Raw genomic sequence first — 22521 nt, forward strand, 5'->3', positions numbered from 1 at the left:
TTGTGCTGATCCCTGAGCCTGAAAGCGGGGTGTGGCTCACTTTTAAGACGTGGAGTAGACGACGACGAAGAATCATAATCACGAATGATACGGCAATCTGATACCAACACAACAGATAAGAGATGCTGGGTATGTAATAAGCCGTCTTTGGGTCATGTTTCAACCGTACAAGCAAGTTAGTAATGTGATGAATTTCACGAGTTTTGTTCCGTGTAGCTTGCGCTTCTCTACAGCAACATCCCACCGCCCTGTTTTGGCGGTGGTACGATATCTATTGCTCTACTCTCCAATAAGAATTGCGCCTTTGTCTCGCCATATTGGAGGATACACCGATATGATGTTGAGTCTCTGCTTATAAATCCTTGGGTCACAACGACCAGTTACTGAAAGAAAGCTATTTGTGGAATTATCTTTGCACAATACACCAGAGACCCAATCTATTCGAAGAAGCTAACCACGGAACTGCAACTTTTGTGTAGCAGTAAAGATACATCTCCGCATATTGAAAAAGTTTCCGGGAGAGTAATGCGTCTAGTTCTTCCTCAAGAACTTCATGCATGGGCCGTAAAATATAACATAGTGAATCTTTTTCTCAGGTGGATCCTGACTCTGAGTACAAAATACTTGCTAGCCTTGTCTTCACCGGATTCTGAAGCGTCACAAAATTTGACGTCAATATGGGATGCTGTCACTACCAAAATAATAATTTAGTATCTAAAAAGATTGTTTAGGAGTAGGTACAGACTTTAAAAATGGGACTGTGCAGTTGTGTCATCATCAAAAAATATGAAGAGAGAAAAATACTAAGGTTCAAAGGTAAATTGACAAAAGAATCTGTTGGAGAAGGATTGGACTTCTGATTTAAAGTCCGTAGACTGAGATTTATTTTTCGTATTTTTGTTTATATTTGGTTCGTCAACACGTAGCTCTATTTTTACAATGTGCTTTTTTCGCCGAAGCCGCTACAACTCCGTAGATGGGGCTTCTCAGCAGAATGGGACTGAACACCCCAAATTACTGTGCCATCCGATCATACAAACACGAGCGGTAACTACAATCATATAGTACCACCCCTACCTTAGTATCTACGTCATCCATTTGATCTATTGCGGCTTCACGGTCATGTGCTAATCTATACTTTTGGGGTCCCATTTATCGTCAAAGTTGTACATGGCCTCGGTGTTTGATTCCTGGTCAACCTTTGCCATTGAATAATATCTTAGTTATTGAAAAGACTACAACTATGAATTTGTTTTGAATACTTCTAATTGGTATATATGTAATAGATGTACGGTTCTTTTTATGATGGTTTGTAATGGTGCGGATGAACAAAGGGTCACCCAAGCATCAGGGCTCGGAAACTCGTGAGTGCGATCAAAGTGAATGTATTAGTTTGTATTTTCACTAGTGAACTACACGGAAGAAGTGTAATCCGTTACAACTTGGAGTTTGGAAAGCCCGAATTGAAGATCAAGTTGAGATGAAAGGTCGATGGCTAAAATTCCCATGGGAATTATTCTGTGGTAATTTTCCGGTGATCTTGAAATTCCTTAACGAGAACTATCGCAGCATGAAGGAAGGAGCAGAAACTCTGGTGTATAATACCTATACAACCGCAACGCCGAAACTATCATACCGTGGTGTGGGATTCAATTTCATGTTTTTCATGGAATCAGACTTTGCTAAGAAGCAGAGTGGCTATGATGACATCGAATTCTTTACTGCATACAAAGCTTTCAAGATGCTTAGGAGCCTGGGATTGAGCTTGAAGCAGTTGGAAGGTGTTAATGAAGAGATGAGTTTTACAGAGAGGGAAGAAATGATTGCTATGGCAAGATTTCTAGGGATGTCGGAGGAATCCATTGAAGAGAAAGTCGTGGAAGACAGTATGTAAAGATATTTCTCTAGAGCCCCCTCCCTGTCAACATATCTGGGACAGTGAGCCGTAAGATGGCCTCCAAAGATGTGTCTGTCAAGAAAGTGGCTCAGGAGGGCAGCGACTTCATCGTTTTCGACGACCCAGTTGAGTCAGAAGCTGACGAGGGCCAAGAAATCACTGTTTTATCCAAGAAAGATCCAGAGAATAAATTGGCCGGCATGGCAAACAAGTTCCCACACTTCAAGCATTTGGATAAGAAGAGAAAGTTTGGAGAATGAGCTGTGGTTCGTTCGGTGTTCATTTAGGATAATTGGCAGCTGAAGAGCCCAGTTTCGTTGTGGACTTCTGGCTCGATTAGCCAATCCTGGTGTAGGGACCGTTCAACAAGATTGTTACTGTGGTTGAACTTTCATCCATTGGTAGTCGATATCTCCTAACGGCTACAATATGTAATGTACTGCTGATATGATAAACAAGTAGCGAGAAGGGACGGTTATTCTGTATCTATCACTGCTACTGGTCCCAAGATTTCTATAGTACCACTTGCACTTCTTTACCTTGAAAATTGGCCTAAATTGATTATTTGATCGCTTGACACTTAAACTCGTCCTTTCCACCCTTTGATTCTCAATTAATAGTTGAAATATTTCTCTGGGTATTATGACTAATTTTGCAAAAGATATCGTCAAATCAGTTTGTGCAGTGTCATATCAGCCCATAAACCCAATAGTGGATGGTGCTTGGTGGAACTTGTTTAGTAATCTCAAGTATACTTCTTCATCGTGCTGTCAGAAGGTTCAACGACTACGTGTGTCACTCTCGGCGTCATCTGTGTAATCTAGAGCTCTCGTCGTAAGAAGGCGAGAGTAAAATTCACTGCAAATAGTAGCCTTGCCGAAGGTACTCGCAACTTGAAAAATTCACTCCATACTGCACCTCATTTCTTGATTCTCGCATTATTTAATCATTACATGCAAACTTCAATCGAAATCGTCAACCATCCTCATTTCAAAAACGAACAGAAACCTTGCGTCAGGTCAAGGCAAAGAAAAAGTCTTCACCTACAAGTGGCCACGATGGCTCCACCAGCCGGTAAAGATGTTCTTGGTTTGTTTATACATTTGAATCAACAAGTTGCCAAAGCCGTTCAGCTGTTGTACCTCGGGAACGACGAAGCATTTTCTGAGTCACTGCTCGAACAAGCCTGGAACTGCTCCCTAAAGATTGAGCGTGTACTTGCAGTATCAAATGACGCCCAAATTTTCGAAAACGATGCTCCCACTAAGTCTTTTTCTATGGTTCCGATGACTCCAGTGATAAGTGTCTATCAACTAGATGGCAGTGTATATGTGCGACTTCAATTCTGTAGCTCGATCTCCACCAATCACATACTAATGGTTCGCATTACTAGAAACGATGGTCGAGACAGAGCGGCGTGCACGCATATCATCCTCTTAGCAAAAGATGAAGATCCTATGAAGCCTCTGGCTTACCAACCAGCTATGAACAATAATTGGGTTAGATTTCCGTGGAAAGGTCTGTGCGAAAAATGTCCGGTAATTTTGCATCTCCTTGATCACAGTCTCTTACCCGTAAAGATGGTGAGCAGCGTCTTGTGTACGATCCCGAGAATACCAACTTCCGGAAAGCTTCCTACCACTATGTCGGTGTTTACTTTACAAGATTCATGCGGTCCAGGTTCGCCCAAGAGCTGGACGGGTTACGACAAAGTCAAGGATCTAAATGATTGGGATGCATTCAGAGCAGTTAGACGTATAGGATTCAGACTGAAAGGCTCCAAAAATTGTGAGAAGGTGGTGGAAGCTACGGAAAAGGCAGAAATTGTCAACATGGGAAGATCATTAGGAATGACAGAAAGCTCCATTAGGGATATTCGCAACGATGGAACCGATACTGACAGTAAGTAGACACTCCATTCGACCATATATTGGTACTGAGCTTCCGACAACAATAACCAGCCCTCTCGAATTAGAGGCGCAGATGCCGCAGAAGTTGTTTGAAGGCGACTATAAGTTCGTTTCGTTCTGCCTCCTCCCTCAATAAGAAAAGAAAGTTGGACCAACAAATGAACAATGGAACACTGGATAGTTGACGTGATAGCCATCGAGTCTAAACATGCACTAATATCGGCCCTTGTTTATGAACATTGTACCTTTCATGTGTCATTATGGGAAGCATGATACCCAGTACCAGCAAGAGACTGCTGGTCTACGTGTTAGTGGGTGCTATCAGAGCTTGTACGCAGCACTTGACGACAAGTTGACTACTCACTATCAAATTCTCATTGACTGTTTTCACGATACAATTGCCCTCGAGCTTTTAAGGCTGGATTCTTAATTAAGATTATCTCTGTGATCTAGGGCTGTTATCCCCCCGCTACTTGAGGTGTATCGGTTATTAGTGAAAGAGCTCTTTGATTAAATATGTGTATTATGAGGTGTTCCTTTGATGGTTTTAAATCTTTGCGATTGTAGTGGTGGAGGATGTATTCTTTGACAGGTTGAGATGTGTCGCTGGCTGGCAAAGTGATAGAGAGACCGATATTGAGTTTCCACCTTCTGATAGGACATACTACAGATAACAAAAATGCTCAACATACTTCAAATCTTTGACACCAACGTGCTTCGTGGTCTACAAGCTTTTTGTTATTCTTAATATAATTTATTATTTCCATTTGCACGACAAATTCAACGTAATTTATCTTTGATCACCAATATTATTTCCTTCCATTTCTAGATCCCATCTGGTAGTAACCGTACTACCGGTCATCGAGAACAGACGCTCGTCGATGCTCAATACGTGTTTTGATAAACAGAAAAAAGCTCTTATTCCAGTGAAAGGGTCTGGCTTCTGAAAGACGTACTGGCATCGCTTGTGGCTGATAGCCTCGACATAACAATCGCACCTGCCTTGTTAAGGTAACCATTTTCTGAGTGTTAATGGGTAGCACTAACTACCGTCCCCCAGGTACTTCTTGCTACAAATGCGGCAGGCCAGCCTTGAGACTAGTAAGTTGACATCATCCAGTGAAGAATCGAACCGAATTCGGTAAGAACCTTTGCCAGTCAACAGGTCGTATCGTGCTTGCACTATGATTCCTGTGCATCCGAAGCTCAAATTATCACTAGAAGCAAGAGATAGTTCGCAGTTATATGAATAGCGTTCATTGAGAATAATCGGGAAGTTAGTCAGGGATCGTGAGTGTTATTGTGTCGCCCTTCTCTTGTTCACAATACATGGGACCCTGAGAGGGCTTGTTATTTGGGGTGGCAGGCGCGATGATCATAACATGACATGGGTGCAACATTTTGAGGACGAAGTATCCAAGCGAATTAGGAATAAGCCTATCGTACGTAAGATTAATAGATGTCGTAATCTTATTATTAGTTTCTGATGTTTCAAGTGCAGTTGACGGACGTGTAGTTTGAGTTTGACGATGAGGTAAGCTTGCTTAATCATCAATCACGGGATCATCATCACACACCAACACTGACATACTGGAGCGAGCATACCTTGCCTTCAAACTCTAAAGTTTGGTGTTCCCAGCAAAGTAAGAATATTTACATCCAAGATTCCAAGCTTGTTGAATTGCCGCGTTGTCTCATACTCAGACCGCCAGGATCGATCGGTGATTACATAGTGTATGTTCCAGAGTTTGAGGCCATACAATTGAGGCACACAATCGTTCATTCAGCTTGACCAAAATGGCCTTCTGCGAAAGCTTTCACGGGGGTCAGATTTCGTTGCAAGCACCAGCAGCAGTGAGTAGTCAAATACTCGCCTTTTAATTTCACGGGACGCTGTTGCATCAGCAGTATTTGTGTGTAAGTGTACCTTCTCATCTCACGTGGTGGAGTGGCGCGTCGATCTCAAACGTTATGGGGTACAAGCTCATCTGATGCCGGTATTTGCGACATGTCTTTTCAAATACCGACCACGCCAAAGATCATCCTTACTAAAAGCACTCTTGAACTCTTGGACTTTGTGGTTAGATTTCGCTTCCACTTCAAGCCCCAAAGACCTAGGTACGACGTATTGTTGGCTGCGAAAAATAGGGGAATGCCAATATTTCAATTATGATTAGCGCCCGAATTAATGCCGAAGTTCTTCTTAAGTTCACTCACTGGGGTTGCAATGGAGGGTTACTAGACACGCCTGACTATTAAGATTTATCACGATGGAAAGATATAATCTCGTGGAACACGGGCATGACGAAGCATTGCTAGAAGCAGTCAAAGTTTTCTGTGTACACAGTTCCTTATCTGCTTATCGCAAAGACCTGTCGGTAAAACTGATCATTCATTCCTTCGGCAGAAGTCTTCTGACCGAAATGGACGGATTGAAACATTTGACATGTATTCTGAAATCTTGTCCAGGGCCGGCTCGGTTGCTCACAGCATGCCTGATCAGGTCACCGAGTAACGTTACAACAAGCTTTTTTATCATTCGTTTCATTGAAGCCTTTCAAGCTGAAGTCGATTTCTCCTAACCGCTGGGGTAAATCCACTTTTTCCTTCATCCCACCAAGTGGCTTATCGGCAATCTTGTACCCCTGACGATCGACCGGGCATTTCATCACCTAGAAGAAGGGCACCTTCCATATTTTGATATTCAATGTTTTGCATGTGCCGGGGAAAGGTAATTCCAGATGTCTCTCACACGCAACTTGACCACCATTCATCAAGATTCAACTCCTTAATTTCCTCAAATTCTGCGCCCGTGATGATTCTTGGAGCTTTTTCTTGTTCCCGAGGAGAGTGTTATATCACCTTTTCAGTCAAAAGTAGATACTAATCAGGACCTTGCGGATATTGAATTCCTTATCGAGAAGTCATTTCAACAACCCCTTACCTCCGTGAGAAATGGACGTGGGCGTTAATGGTTGGAATGTGGGAATCCCAGTTTTGGGAAATTGTCAACATCGTCGTTTGACCTCTCACCTCTAAGAACTCAATGTAAAGTTGTCTTTTGATTGCAACCTGATTGACATGTTGCTGTTTGTTAAACTCAATTATCTGAGTAACGTGTGGTCACCTTGAGACGAGCCACGAATACACTGCTATGTAATCGCCTGAGTGTTGGCCGTGAAAATAGCAAATGTAAGTATAAGAAGCTCGAGTCTACCATCCAAAGATTGGTTCAAATAAGCAACAAGACTTCACTCATACTTAATTCTTTCGATAGCCGGACTTCTCGAAACTCTCAAGATCCACTCAATTCATTCCAGACTTACAGTCACAATCGAAATCGAATTAGTTTCTAATCATGCCGTCGCTCTCTACACTTGCTCCTCTTGCGGGCATTATTGCCAGTATTCCTTCTGTAATTGCGGGCTTCGATCCGACCTCGCAGAGTAATGTTGCCGTTTATTGGGGTGAGCTTGCCTGAACGTCTCTAGCATTATCTGCGAATTTTGTATTAACTCAGAAAAGGACAAAACTCGTATGGACAGGGCTCTGGAGCTTATGTCCAGCAACGACTCTCATATTATTGTCAAAGTAAGTGGCCTCAGCCAAATGATATATGTTAGCAAAGCTAACATGATAAAGACACGGAAGTTAACGTACGAACATGCTCTCCTGAGAAATACCATATTATTTTCTAACCAATCTCGTAGATCATTCCGCTCGCATTTTTGAGTTCTATCAATACTCCAGTCCTCAACTTTGCCAACCAAGGAGATCCATGTACGGTAATTTCAGGATCCACGTTATTTTACTGTTCAGAGCTCGAGTAAGTATAAATTCTCAACTCCTTATTTAGCACCATTTCTAAACATCCAATCTAGGGCCGACATTACCACATGTCAAGAAACATATGGCAAGACAATTTTGCTTTCTGTTGGCGGGGCCACTTATACTGAGGGCGGTTTCACATCCACACAAGCTGCCACAACCGCTGCGAATAATCTTTGGTCATGGTTTGGACCTGACACCTCGGGTAACATCCGACCTTTCGGAACGGCTGTAATCGATGGATTCGATTTTGACTTCGAAAGCACAGTATCCAATATGCCTGCATTTGGAAATCAGCTCCGCTCGTTGATGGACACAGATAAAAACAAAACATGGCTTCTATCCGCTGCTCCACAGTGTCCCTATCCTGATGCCGCAGATGGACCAATGCTTGATGGAACTGTATCATTCGATATCGTATGGGTGCAATTCTACAACAATTACTGCGGAGTACAATCATTCGTCCCCGGTGTGTCAACACAGAATAACTTCAATTTTGATACTTGGGACAACTGGGCCAAGACAGTATCACTAAATCCTAACGTCAAAGTCATGCTAGGCATACCATCAAACACTGGAGCTGGAGCTGGGTACACCTCCGGGGCCGCTCTCGCGAGTGTCATCGCATACTCAAAGAGTTTCTCCAGTTTTGGCGGCGTCATGATGTGGGACATGAGTCAACTTTACGCAAATGCCGGATTCCTCGATGCGGTCAACGTGGATCTCGGAAAGCCAGCTGTAACGGTGCCAGTCATAACTAGCACTGTTACTAGCACTAGTACCAGCAAGTCTTCAATCACTTCTACTACCACCTCCGCTACTACGACCGCTCCAGGATCTACTCTCACGACCATAACAACAACTAGCGCCAGTCCTACTTCGACTGGCGGTCCACTTGTCAATGAGTGGAACCAATGCGGTGGACAGGGCTGGACTGGAGCCACTAATTGCGTCCCTGGCACAAGTTGTGTCGCATATAGCATCTGGTATTCGCAGTGCAATCCTAACTAGATTACGGTCTAGTGGTGAGGGCGCCGAGTCTTGAGTTTCAACGCATCACGGAGATGTAGGAAGGTGTTATTCATTGCCTCATATTTGTATATTTCGTTCAGATTGTTTCACATACCTTCAACTTATTCGATTCTTTTGTATATACTTGAAACCGTGGGAGTATTCAACGGTTCGGTGGCTTTTTCTTTCAATTAATCGCACATATTTCACAAATATGGCAAGTGGATGAAGCGTCTTCTTTATCTTTTCAAATAGAACTTTTATCGGTAGCTCGTTATATACCAATTTTATAAGACTTTCTGATTCGAGAGTGAAATATCCAGATCGTCTATGTCTCGTGATACCAAGTGTGATTCGACACTTTTTAACTTTTATGTATTACCCTGTTCGCGTGTGCCCCTTCGTCATAAGAAACATGACATCTTATATCTTCTCTCAAAGATTCTGTGTCTAAGTCGACGTGGATTGCTCAGCGTGTCGGGATGAGCTGGTCAAATTTTTCATGATTCTTGTTTGCCGTGTGGGATCCGATCGTATCTTGTATTTCTACCGTAATTTTGTAAAACTGTAATGTAGGGAAATCAACTTCTAATCCATCTGTAATTGTTGACAAGAGAAGAGATAAGTCAACTACCCCACTTTCCAACCACCCCCTTTTTTCAATTATCTCAAAAACCACACTATTTTGAGTAATTATAAAATTTACATTTTAAATAATTCAATAATATTTTAATTAATTGATTTGAAATTTTAATATTATTATAATTATAATATAAAGAATAAATATATTGAAAAAGATATTATAAAGATTTTTAGAATAATTATAAATAGAATAAATATACAAAGAATTAATTTAAATTATAATATTTTATATATTTTATTTTATAATTAAATATATAATAAAGTTTTATATCAAAAAGATATTTAAATATTTCAAAAGTTATTTTTAATTTAGAAAAATTAATTAGTAGAATTGTCACGGCGCCAACTACATGATCTGTAGTTGCCTTCATGCCTCAGGCATAGTATACTAGCGCGCCCTACTTCCTATAAGTAGAGCCTCATTCTTTTATAGCCCTTTTACTCCTATAATATAATATAAATCTTTACTCGCACCTTAATAGTTTATACTATCAACAAAAAAGCTATTACAATTTCATTTAAATAATCTTATCGAAATCATCTTTGATTGTACTAATCATTCCTACTATCGATCTTCTATATAACCCTGTTACCGCCGCTCAGGAACCCTGTAAGGTTGTTTTGCAACCACAAAAATATCCTGAAGATAAGCAATCAAATACCTATATCTAATCTATTCCTATAATTCCTTTTCTTAAATCACATTTTTGATTTTATTGAAATTGATATCTCTTTTTTTATAGATTTATTTAATAATCTAAATGCTATATATTTTGTTACCATCCAAGTAATATTTGAATCAATTAAATCGATTATTAGTTCATTATAAGCTCAAGTCGCTATAGTATAAGTCTAAGCTGTTAATACTTAATTGAAGATTGTTGATTTGAAAGATATAATTGAAATATTAAAAATTGTTATTCGCAATAACTCACAAATGCTATTCCACTACAAATATCTCACTACTCCCAAAAAGTTTAATAGCAATAAGCAGGACATCATAAAACACTAGGATCAATATATAGCTTTTTGTAATATAATCAATTATTACTTAATTACAGATTATAAAAACGAATTGGAATTCCAAAAGATTATATTCCTTATCAATTTGTTTTTCAATCTAATTTATACAAACAATCAAATCTACTTTGATATAATTACTAATAATCCGTACAACTCTGATCTTTGGTTTTTAGGATAATATATTATAGTAAATATCTAATATAAATTGAATAAGCAATATCAAACCCTAAATCTTTTTTATAAAGCTTTTATGGATTATAACAAATATAAAATAAAGAAGATATCATTTGATAACTTTATTATTGAATTCAAACAATTTGCTATTAAATATAAGAAAATCGCTGAATAACAAGTTGTTAATCTCAAATTCAAGATCTTACAAAAACTAATCAATATTTCGGTCAATTGCTTTAATAAACCCTTAATAATTGATATCAATGTATGGATAATTTGATAGCAAGGAATCTATAACGATTTGAAAGAAAAAACCTATCTCGATAATCAGTATAAAAATCAAAATATTAACTTTAATCACAATCAATCCAAACTCAATAAAAAGAAGTCTGTTGCTACTTTTACAACTATCACATCTAATCCCTTCAATGATTTTATACAGCTAGATACTGTTCGCCAAAGTCAGTGAACCCCATCACGTTACACTCGAGACTAATATCTTAACCTCGGCCTATGCCTTTATTACAAAAAGCCTAACCATATTAAAACTAATTATAAAAAAAAACAACTCAACAATACAAAATACAATACTAACTTAGGAACTATACTATACTTCAATCACCCCCCTATTATTAATCAATATACTCCAAATACTTACTATTTCTTTGCTATAAATTACTATCATAACCCCAAACCCTATTATAATACCTACATTCCTTTTTATCAAAATATATCCTCAACTACTACAGCACCATTCCAATATACTTCTTCAACCTCTACTAATAATGTAGATCTAAATGGATTTGTTGAAGGCTCTATAAATTCGGATAATAGCGGAAACTCAATTCCCTAACTAGATATATTAAAAGAGTAATTTCAGTTTATAATTACAAATCGAGATCCTTTATGGAAAATTTATTTTTATAGATTAAAAGATTGATTATATCTAAAAATCCTTTGTATCTTAGAACAATAAATAGCAAATCTCTTAAAATCTCAACGAAAATTTTCCTTGTGTCTAATATGATCATTCTGTTTATCAATCTAATAAATAGCAGCACTATAGAATATAAATTCATTGATAGAATCCTTATCTCCAAGCTTTGCATCCCTACATGCTCCCTCCCTACCACCCGAAACCTATTACTTGTAAATAAAAAAACCTTTAATATCCTTTCCCAATACATATTATTAGATATACGAATTAACGATTATAAAGAAACTGATTTATTCTATATCACCAACCTTTTCGATACAGATCCTATAATCCTCAGCCTTCTATGGCTTCAATGTTATAATCCCATCATCAACTAGGCAGCAATAATCCTCAAATTCATATCTATATATTGCTCCAGATACTGTTATCCAATCAACTCTATTGCAACTGTTATCCCCGACCACAACGATATACCAACCCCAGCGGATACCGCGCTTAATCCGATACCATGTATACCTATTAGGAAATCAATTTTAAAGAAAACTATCTCCTCGATTCTATATCAAGCCTTCATCAAAGAAATCGTTAACAAAAATCTCGAAACTCCCTTTCTCCCATCCCAAGATCAATCAATACTTTTAAAACCTATCACTTCGATTCCAGTATCTATAGAGAGAAACCCAAAAGGCACAAACCCTATCCATTTTGTGTCACTCAACGAAAACTACAGCCACATTCATTCAATTAATGGAAGAACTGAGACCCGCATTAGAATAATACTAAATCGACCGATCCTAAAACTAGCTCTAGCATGGATTATCGCCGGCTCTAGGATATATAAAAAACTATTATGGAATCAAAATGTTTTACTATTACCAAATACTTCACCACTACCAGATTTATTAGAGAAATCGATTGATATTTTATGAAATATTTAATAGGAAATAAGCAATATAAAATTCTTTATAGCTAATAGTTTTATTCAATTTTATAAAAATCAGGAAATCTATATTACAAAAGTAACCTGGGACAAATTGGATAAAGCCTGCGAATTATATTGTATAATAACAAACAATTCTATTTAATTATATTATAGCATTATGAAAAACAATATCGAAAAGTTTATAGAAAAAATTAATCGATTTGTACCACTTACAATAGAAATTCAAAGCAAGTTACTGTTCTGACTTTGTAATCTATTCACTAGTTTCCTTTCCTCTTTTATTAATAAACTTCTGCCATAATGCTCTTAGGATCACAAAATTGAGATAATATTAGGCAAAGAGTTTCCTTATAACAAAGATTACCCAATATCCCTAATTAAATTTTAAGTTGTTTGCAAATAGCTTAATAATAATCTAAATAAAAAATTCATTTATAAATCTCATTCCTGATTAATTATTTTATTTCTTTTAATTACAAAATTAGAAAGGGATATTCGAATTTATTAAAATTATTATAAATTTAATAATATTACTATTAAGAATCATTATTTATTATTATTAATCAAAAAAACCCTCAATATTTTATGTTATACTAAGGTTTATATCAAATTGAATATTATTATTATATTCAATAAATTATGAATTGTAAAAGACTATAAGTAGAAGATTGCTTTCACAATCCGCTTTGATTTATTTGAATTCCTAATAATATTTTTCAATCTTTATAATACTTCTATCTTATTTCAGAATTATATTAATTATATTCTTTTTAATTTTCTGAATAAGAATTATATAGTATATCTAGATAATATTTTGATTTATTTTGAGAATGTTATAAATTATTAAAAACAAATCTACAAAATTGTTTAAAAATTTATTAATATTAAATTACAAATCAATATTAATAAATATAAATTCAAAACAAAAAGAACAAAATATCTCAATTTAATTATTATCTTTAACAATATAAAAATAGATTCTAATAAAATTAAAATTATCCTCAAATAGAAATTATTAATTAAATTAAAAAACCTTTAATATTTTCTAGAATTTATTAATTTCTATTAATACTTTATTCAAAACTTCTTTAAGATTATAGAACCTCTAAATCATTTATTAAAAAAAAAGAATATATAAAATTGAATTATTAATTAAAAAAACATTTTCAAAATATTAAAATATATCTTTACCTTTATTCTAATTCTTATAATATTCAATTATTATTATTATATAATTATTAAAACAAATACTTTAAATTAGATTGTAGGCGATATACTCTCATAATATAATAACAAGGGCCGTTTATATTTAATAGCTTATTTCTCCTTGAAATATAATATTATTAAATATAATTACGAAATCTATAATAAGGAATTACTTATTATTATCAAATTATTAGAAAAATAGAAATCTAAATTATATAATATTCAAAAGTTATTTAAAATTATTATTGATTATAAAAATCTAAAATATTTTATATTAATAAAAATACTAAATCAAAAATAAATAAAATAAATAAAGTTCCTATTTAATTTCAATTTTCGAATTATCTACCAACCTAATTATAAAACAATTTGCTTTAATATATTAAATTGAAAAATAAAGAATCGCTCTATTTATACTAATTCCAATAACAATTGGATCAAGAATTGCTTATAAATAGTGCTCTCAGAAAGAGTATTCGATATTACTATATTCAAAGACTTTATTTAATAGGCAAATAATGATATCAATTTTATTATAGCTCCTATAGGTATAATTATCCTTAACACTAAAAAATCGATTAATAATCTTATTAATAAAGTATACAAATTATTTGAATTAATTACTATTATATATAATATACTTTAGAATCTAACTATTTGTTATTAACTATTATTAATTCAAAAAGATTTCCAAATTGCTTTTCAGAACTATAAATTAATTAATAAAAAAATCTTTTATCACAAATATCTTTTTATTTTCTTTTTTATTAAGCTTTATATTTAGATTATATATCAAACCTATTCTATTAATTCTACCAAATATCCTAATTAAATCAAAACTATTAATTTCATTTCCCATATATATTAATAATCTAATATATTAAGAGAAATCAAAACCTTTATACAAATCTATTAATTTTATTTCCAAATCAAAACTTCTTATTTCATTATATCTAAATTTCTCGAATCCCTATTAATATTATTTTACTTTTAATTCGATATTTCTATTGATTATATTATACTATTACCAATTAATAAACATTATGGAAAGAAATATTAATATATTATTATAGTTGTTTATTATTTAATAAAAATATATTAATTTATATTAATTATAGAATTGTTTATAAAAGAATTTGTTGAGTGATTTGTTAAGAAAGTTTACTGTTTATATAAAATATCTAATAATATTATATCTAATAAAGGTTTACAATTTGTTTCGAAATTCTGAAAATATTTATTTGAATATTTATTGATTACCCTAAAACAATCCTTCTTATTTTATCCTAAATCTGATAGTTAAACAAAAAGAATTAATATTATAATAAAATAATATTTTAAAGCTTTTATAAATTTTTATTAGAATAATTAGTATAATTGATTTTTATTTACAAAGTTTATATTCAACAATACTATCTCCAAAACTATTAGTATATCCCTATTCTTTACTAATTACAGTTTTCATCTATACTTCAATATCAAGCTCTCTTTATTTATACCTTTTAATTTGTTATATTAAAGAAAACGGGAGTTTCTAAAAGCCAACAAAATCACAGATCGATTCAATTTTATTTTAACAAAATTGAAGGTTTTTATTACTTAGTTTATTTAAAAATATAAGGATTATACTAATTGAATTTGTATTGATATTCTCTTATATAAAGAAGGTGATAAGGTATGAGTTAATACTAAAAATATAAAGATTAATTGTTTAATGAAAAAGAATAATAACAAATGGGATAGCTTTTATAAGATTCTAAAAGTTTATAAACGAGTTTGCTTATTTCAACTCTCTATTAATTTCAAGATTTTTCTAGTATTCCATAACTCTTTATTTCAATTACTTTATTGATTACCCAGATTAATTAATCAAAAAGTAATAAACAAAACCAAATCTTATTGAAATTAAAAATATATTTTAGAAAAAGATAATAAAACAAATGAAGAAACCAAGCAATAGGAATTTAATAAACTATTTGATTATTATAATGAAAATGGATTTCATTATTAAATCAAATGGAAATATCACCCAGCATCTTAGCAATCCGTCAAAGACTTTTATGGCCAGGAAGATACAATTATTGTTTTTCATTTAGCAAATCTAGATAAGCTAGAACTATTTATTTGGATAGGTTTTAAAAGATCTATTACTTTTAATCCCCTACTAATATTTATATCAAATGTACCCCCAAATCGAGATTGAAGTAAATCTAAAAAGCTCTATTAATTGATTATTATTCTCAAAAAAGTTTATTTTAATTTAATAATAGAAATGAAAGTATTTTAATATTATTTTGTTTTTTTTAAAAAAAAGGATTAATTGATATTATAATTATAGATTAATCGCCTTGAGTGGGGGGTACTGTTATAGTATCAACTATATGATTTGTAGTTGCCTTTATATCTTAGGTATAGTATACTAGTGTGCCCTATTTCCTATAAATAGGGCCTCACTTTTCCATAATCCTTTTACCCCTATGGTATAATATAAGTCTTTACCCGCACCTTGACAAGAATAAATATTAGTATAAAAAGTTTTTAATATTAATTTTATATATTATTAAATTAAAGAGATAATAGAATATCTTTTTATTATATAAAAAGAGGATTCCTTATTTAAAAAAAAATGAATATATAACTTTTTTTGAAAGTATTTTAATATTGAAATTAAAAAGTAATATTAAATTGATTTTATATAAATTTCAGATATTATATTTGATATTATTAAAAAATGATTTTGGAATTTTATAATCCCTGAAATCAAAATTATTAAGTTAATTAATAAATAGAATATAAATGAAATAGGTATAATAAAGAATTAAAGTTTTAATAAATTAATAATAAAAAGTATTAATTAAAGATTTATTCAAAAAAAGTAATCTGGATTTTGAATTTGAATTTTTTTTATAAAATATATTTTAATTAATAAAAAAAGTATTATTCCTTTTATAATATATAGGGAAAATTAATTTAATAATAATAGTTTTAATTAATTTGATTTTATTTAGGGTTGGAATTTTATTATTATAGAAATTAAATAAATTATAGATATTATGGTTTTAAAATAATTGAAAAAGATCTATATTTCTTAAACTATTTTTATTGAATAGAAAATTCAAGATTCCTTATTTTGAATAAATTAGAAATTATAAAACTATAATATTTATATTAGAATATTTCAATAATAATATATCTCTTATTTCTTCTATTATATATATTATATATACTATAACCACTTGATTTATCTATATTCTTATTTCTAAAAAGTATATATTAAATCAAACTTAATAAATTAAATCTATTATTTGATTTTTTATTAATTGGAAAATACAATTTCTTTTTTTATTATTAAAAGGCTAGAATAAAAGATTTAATTATTCAAAATATTAAATCTAAATAATAAATTAATAATCTTTAATTCAAAAATATAACTAAATCTTTTATAAATCGATTTTTATTTAAAAATAATAATAAAAAGATTTTATTATTTAATCCTAAATTTAATAATAATTTTATTTTTTAATAAAATATATATTTATTATTTATTTAATAAAAAATCTTTTAAAAAAGAATTAATATTAGAAAATATAAAGATATAATAATTCAAGAAAAAAAGATTAATTTATTAATATAAAGATTATTATTTTGTAAGATTATAAAAGAATATAATATTAAAAATTATAAATTTTTAAAAATAAAAAATAAAATTAGAAAATTAGAATATCAATTAAATAAAATATTATCTAAAAAAAAGTAAAAAATTATAATATTTCTAAATTCGAAGTTTATAGAAATTAGAGTTATAAGGTGTATACAAATTAAAATAGAAGATTATGAAATTGAAGAAGATAATAGTTTTAATATTATAAAAAATGATTTTATAAATGATTTTATTAAAATTCAATAGTTATTGAGTTATTAAAGTTTTAAGTATAGATAATATGATTTTTTTAGGTGGTCGGAAATAGGGGGTGGTCGGAAAGTGGGGTAGTTGACTTATTGTATTAATTGAAATACCCGGGGGAGCTAGAAGATTCGGGAGCTAGACATTTTTAATAGAAAACTAAAGATCTAGCTTGAAGGCTTCGATTCAACTCTATGATGCTTTCAAACCTTGATTTCTATTATTATTTAGCTAATCAAAAATTCAATCTGAGGCTTTTGAAGGCAAACCTCATTTTCTAATCTTCAAAGTTTCAGATGAGCATTTTATATATTGTTGCGAAGGATCCTACGAGTATACAGCTCAGTGATTGCTTAGTGGTTTCTACTTTAGAATTGGGCTATTTAGTCAAAGTAGACGCTGATACTAGTACAACGTTTGCCATATAATAAGGTTTGATTTTTACTTGGTCTGAAGAACTGGAATGCTTGTTCATAAATCGGGGAAACTGTCTGATCACTTGTCATTATCACGTTGATTGTCACGATCACATACTAGAGTATATCATAGAGGTCAAATAACTAGAATAAGAAAGTTAAAGAGGAAAGAGATCCTTAAGGGATCTCTTTATCTCTTATATAATAACAATCGTCTTAGTTCAAGCTAGCCTTGAACTAAGATGTCACATGATATTTGTCACATTGATCTGCATTTAGTGCATATTTAAGGATACTATAAAAAGTGCGGATTTAGTGCATTCAGAGGTTTCCTCGTCTCTTTAGAGACTCAGACAGTAATCTACTATGAACGTCCGTGTGGGAGCCCGCGCTAAACCTAATACATAGTCTTAGAAAATAAAAGCTTTGATTATTCCCGAAGATTACACATTAAAAAAAACATAAAAACTTTTGAATCAATGTTGTATTAAAAACCTCAAAATGGGGTATATACATATATATTTTGATGTATCTACCCCACACTATCCCTATTTGAACTAGTTATTGATATATATAACTATTATGTTTATATCAACGCATCATATACGGACATTCATAGTAGTTTGCTATAAGAGTCACTCCGCTCGTCGGAATTTGCGACTATTAGACTAAGAATGTGATTTAGGGGTGAGAACATAATTCGTATCCATACCTACCTAGTGTTAAAAATTCTGACCCCCAGAAGAAGGAGCTAGCCAGAATAGACATATAATGTATGATTAGAACGAAGTCAGAGCCTTTAGGGGTATGGCTGGTCTAATGGTAATCATGTCCATTAAATAAAATCCATTTTTCTCCCCCGTCATATAGAGTTGAACGAGTCATATAATCTTAGGGATGATTACATAATTATTTATTATCATGCTTCATGGGGTATGTAAAATATTGTGCTGAGATTATATATGTGTTTTTGAATCAATAAAACCATTAGATTAAATGGAAGTGAGTTGTTTTTGGAATTTTTCCAAATGAGTTTTGATTTAAAATTTAGTGGATAATCTGACCTGATGAGTTATGTGATTTCTACTTTAATCATTTTCTTCAACTTGGTCTTCAAAATAGCTTTAGAGCCCCATCTTAGAGAACTTTAGAGTTAGTCACATATATAACAAAATTACATGCTAATCTTCAGTGACGAAGAAGGAACTATATATGATATAAGTACTCCACCCAATCTTTGTACCCACATCAGAGCCCTATTTAGCGTTAATATTCAAAGCTTCAGAGGGGGCTTGAAAGACTCAGTGAATAAGCTTTCTTGAGGCCTCCAGATGCTGCTCCAAATTCGAATCAACCTTATGCGATATTGAATCAAAGATTCACATACTATTCAATGATGCCTAAATTATGAAAACATGATATTAATGTAATATTTTGTACATAATTGTAAAAATAATCATATTTTCGAGAGATCTCAACGATGTTTGAACAGTAAGAAGCTGGATGATGAGATAAACGTGGGGCTTTATTGAGTGAACTTGAGGAGATATCAAATACTGACGTCAGCATCGAACACTAAGTATAACTCTAGCTCTCGACTAGTAGATCAAAAATAGCTATAAATTCAATCAATCCCCCATCAAAGATTTCTTTTCTTGCGTCGATTTGCAAATCTCTTACAATACATTCAAATTTAGATACAATACCGACATTTTTGACCCATATCCTAATATTGTAAGTATTAATCATTCAATTCTCCCAGCTCATTTGATATGATCTTAGCCTTTGCAAATCCTCCAGGTATATAAGTAAATGAAAACAGTGTGCTAAGAAGTGTATGTAGTTGATCATGTGCATAGACATGAAGGATCTTAGCGAAATCCCACTTTTGATCACGATGATTGGAGTTTGTACTCTTTTGCTGCTTATGAGCACAAATTGGTGTAAGCAATCTCTCAAGGCAGAAGTAGAGATTGAAATACGCGCTCAGGTTCTCCTGGATCTGCTGCATACTCCAGCAGAGCAACGATCGACGCGAGTTTTAGATCTCTGTTTCTTCGCCCTGGCACATTCTTTCCTCCCAAAGGACTATGGTCCCGCCTATCGACTTGTAAGATCCGAAGATTTTGACACATTTGAATTGAGGCTACATCTGGCAGAAAGATTTAAGGAGTCCGAGGCAGAGGTTCATGGTAAAATTGAAATAGGGGCCCGGAGCTTTATAGCACTGACATGGGAGGAAGAAAGACAGTTTTTGGAAGCTATGGAAAAATTAATTGAGGGGCCGACATTGGAGATCGAGAGTAGTGAGGGATACCATCTCCCAGGCGTACACTGTTCAACGGGATTCGAAAAAGAGATCAAAAATATCAAAAAATGGATCGAGGAGCAGAGCAAAGAGAAAGTGGAAGAAGTATAATCCTTTCAGTTTTGTGATACAATATAGCCACATTTATCACAGTTGTCATAATATGCTGCTCTTTAAGACGGATCCGGGGGTACAATACACGATAGGCTGCTCTATGAAAGAAATTAGATGTGTAATTTTTCGGCGAAAACTTCCGGAAATTGCGCACGCACACAGCGGATATAAACGATACTTGTTACTTTACACCTTCGATTGCGAGTTATTGAAAATAGAAATCATAGTCTAGAGACTCTCAAGTTTCTAGTGGAGAGGTGCTAACCTTCATATTTCGACATTGGAGCGAACAAGATGGACTAGTAGACTAGATGAAATATAAGCTTTCAAAGTTTGTAACCATTCGGAATCTTGGAGTGGGAAATGAAGCTTAACTCAGTAGAGCGAGGATGAAGACAGTCAGATTTTGTTTGAGCTTTTTACTCGAAAAAGATATTTAGATGCTCTGGCTTGCATGAATCCACTAGTCGAATGCTTTTTGTTTGCTTCCACGCTCAAAATTGCTCCCCTTCGTGAAAGTGAAGACGACATACAAGATTTCATCTTCCATCGTGGAGCAGTACGCCAGTACAGGATCGAGAAAAAGTGTATCCAACTATACGAGATCAAGTAAAAATGGGTCTGTCTCGCTTAGTCACACACTCAAGCGAGTTTGTGAGTATATAAAATTGAATAATGCAGGTTCTGTCAGTAACGTGAAGACCGAATGGCCTGTTGGTACGGTGGATAGACCTTATGTCTATCTTATGTCTATGGATCTTAAATCCATTATCCATCTGAGAAGCCCGGGTCGCTAGGTTGTTACACCCCAGACTGGCCTTAAAAGTGGCCCCTCTCGATGATGATAGAGAAAAGAATAAATTGCATCACAGCATAATTTGCGACCCAACCTTTTTTTTTTGGCCAAATTGTTTTTGAGCTGCTAGTCTTTCTGCGAGTTCCAGCGCAGCTTGTCGGGCATATCAGCCAATCTTACCTCATCTCTTTGCGGACTTGTCCCCTTTAAGTCACGATTTTTGAATTCTGGAAACATAAAAGATCGATAATATCTTATCTCACCCTCAGACCACACAATAATTACATAATTTTTAACCTTGATTTCGAAATAAAGGCCTCCCAAAGAATTATTATTACAAAGTCTAAAAAAATTTAGTTCTAGCTTTAATAAAAAAATCAATAATTCGTTATTTTTCGATTTTTTCAATTAAAAATTAAAAATTATTTAATAATTATATTATTTTAATATAGTTTCAATATATATAAATAAATTTTCTTATTATTTTAATATATTCTTTATTATAATAATTTTATTTAATTATATATACATATATATCGAAAATATATATTTTTGAAAATCAATATTTTATTAAATTAAATATTCATTCTCTTTGAAATCTATTATTATTATTATTCCTAATAATAATATATATTCTGAAAATCTTTTAATTAATTTGATTTTTATTACATATTTTAATTCATTTTAAAAAAATTAAGATTATTGATTTTGAAAAGGTTGAATATTATATAATTAAGATTTTGAAAATTAAATATCTTAAACTTAAAATATTTTGAATTTTAAATTGAAAGGTAATTCAATCTCTATTAATAATATAATTCTAATATTATTAATATAATTAAAAAAGCTTATAAGATATTTAATTCAATAAAGTAATTCGATTAATATTATTTTTATTATTAATAAAGATATTTTAAAATAAATAAAAATAATTTAATTGATTTAAAGAAAATTCTTTTTGATTGAATATTATAACAATTATATATTTAATTAATTTAAAACTAATTTATATATTAATATCAATTAAGTTTTTTCAAATATTCTAATTAGTTTTTTAATAGATAATAATTGAAAGAATGATATATATTATTAAAATATTTATATTAAATAAATTGAATTGTTTATTAAAAACATAACTAAAAGCTTTTAGATTTTCAAAAAGATAAATATTCCTTTTAATCTTTAATTAATCAAAAAAATTCGATTATTAATAAGCCATAATATTACTATGAAAAGGATCAAGATATTATTTAGAATTCTAATTAAAAACGTTTTATCGACAAAGAGATTCTGAATATTGAGATAAATAATATCACTGTGAACGTTGAGAATCACATGATTTATGCCGGGTCCAGGCATCTAGCTTTTGTATTTTCAAGAATTGCTATACGATATCGCACGGCCGTCAGCTC

General features: G+C 32.4%; 4 protein-coding genes across 4 annotated transcripts; all 4 read left to right on the forward strand.

Moving 5' to 3' along the window:
• Nucleotides 1-1480: 1480 nt before the first annotated feature.
• Nucleotides 1481-2157, forward strand: EAE97_005548 (uncharacterized protein; the record flags this gene model as incomplete). Its single annotated transcript, XM_038876060.1, has 2 exons — nucleotides 1481-1886; nucleotides 1940-2157. The coding sequence occupies 2 exons, from the start codon at nucleotides 1481-1483 to the stop codon at nucleotides 2155-2157; spliced, it is 624 nt and encodes a 207-aa protein (XP_038733397.1).
• Nucleotides 2158-2955: 798 nt separating this feature from the next.
• Nucleotides 2956-3807, forward strand: EAE97_005549 (uncharacterized protein; the record flags this gene model as incomplete). The annotated part of the gene is made up of 1 exon (XM_038876061.1): nucleotides 2956-3807. One exon carries the CDS (start codon nucleotides 2956-2958, stop codon nucleotides 3805-3807), a length of 852 nt encoding a protein of 283 aa, XP_038733398.1.
• A 2870-nt stretch (nucleotides 3808-6677) lies between these two features.
• On the forward strand, nucleotides 6678-8898 carry EAE97_005550 (uncharacterized protein). Its single transcript, XM_038876062.1, has 6 exons — nucleotides 6678-6999; nucleotides 7085-7274; nucleotides 7333-7398; nucleotides 7450-7463; nucleotides 7518-7633; nucleotides 7689-8898. The coding sequence occupies exons 2-6, from the start codon at nucleotides 7166-7168 to the stop codon at nucleotides 8644-8646; spliced, it is 1263 nt and encodes a 420-aa protein (XP_038733399.1). The 5' UTR covers nucleotides 6678-6999; nucleotides 7085-7165; the 3' UTR covers nucleotides 8647-8898.
• Nucleotides 8899-19752: 10854 nt separating this feature from the next.
• On the forward strand, nucleotides 19753-20310 carry EAE97_005551 (uncharacterized protein; the record flags this gene model as incomplete). Its single annotated transcript, XM_038876063.1, has 1 exon — nucleotides 19753-20310. The coding sequence occupies one exon, from the start codon at nucleotides 19753-19755 to the stop codon at nucleotides 20308-20310; it is 558 nt and encodes a 185-aa protein (XP_038733400.1).
• Between the last annotated feature and the right edge of the window lie 2211 nt (nucleotides 20311-22521).

This window comes from Botrytis byssoidea (assembly GCF_014898295.1).
Source record: "Botrytis byssoidea strain MUCL 94 chromosome Unknown BBYS_009, whole genome shotgun sequence".
Lineage (NCBI taxonomy): Eukaryota > Fungi > Ascomycota > Leotiomycetes > Helotiales > Sclerotiniaceae > Botrytis > Botrytis byssoidea.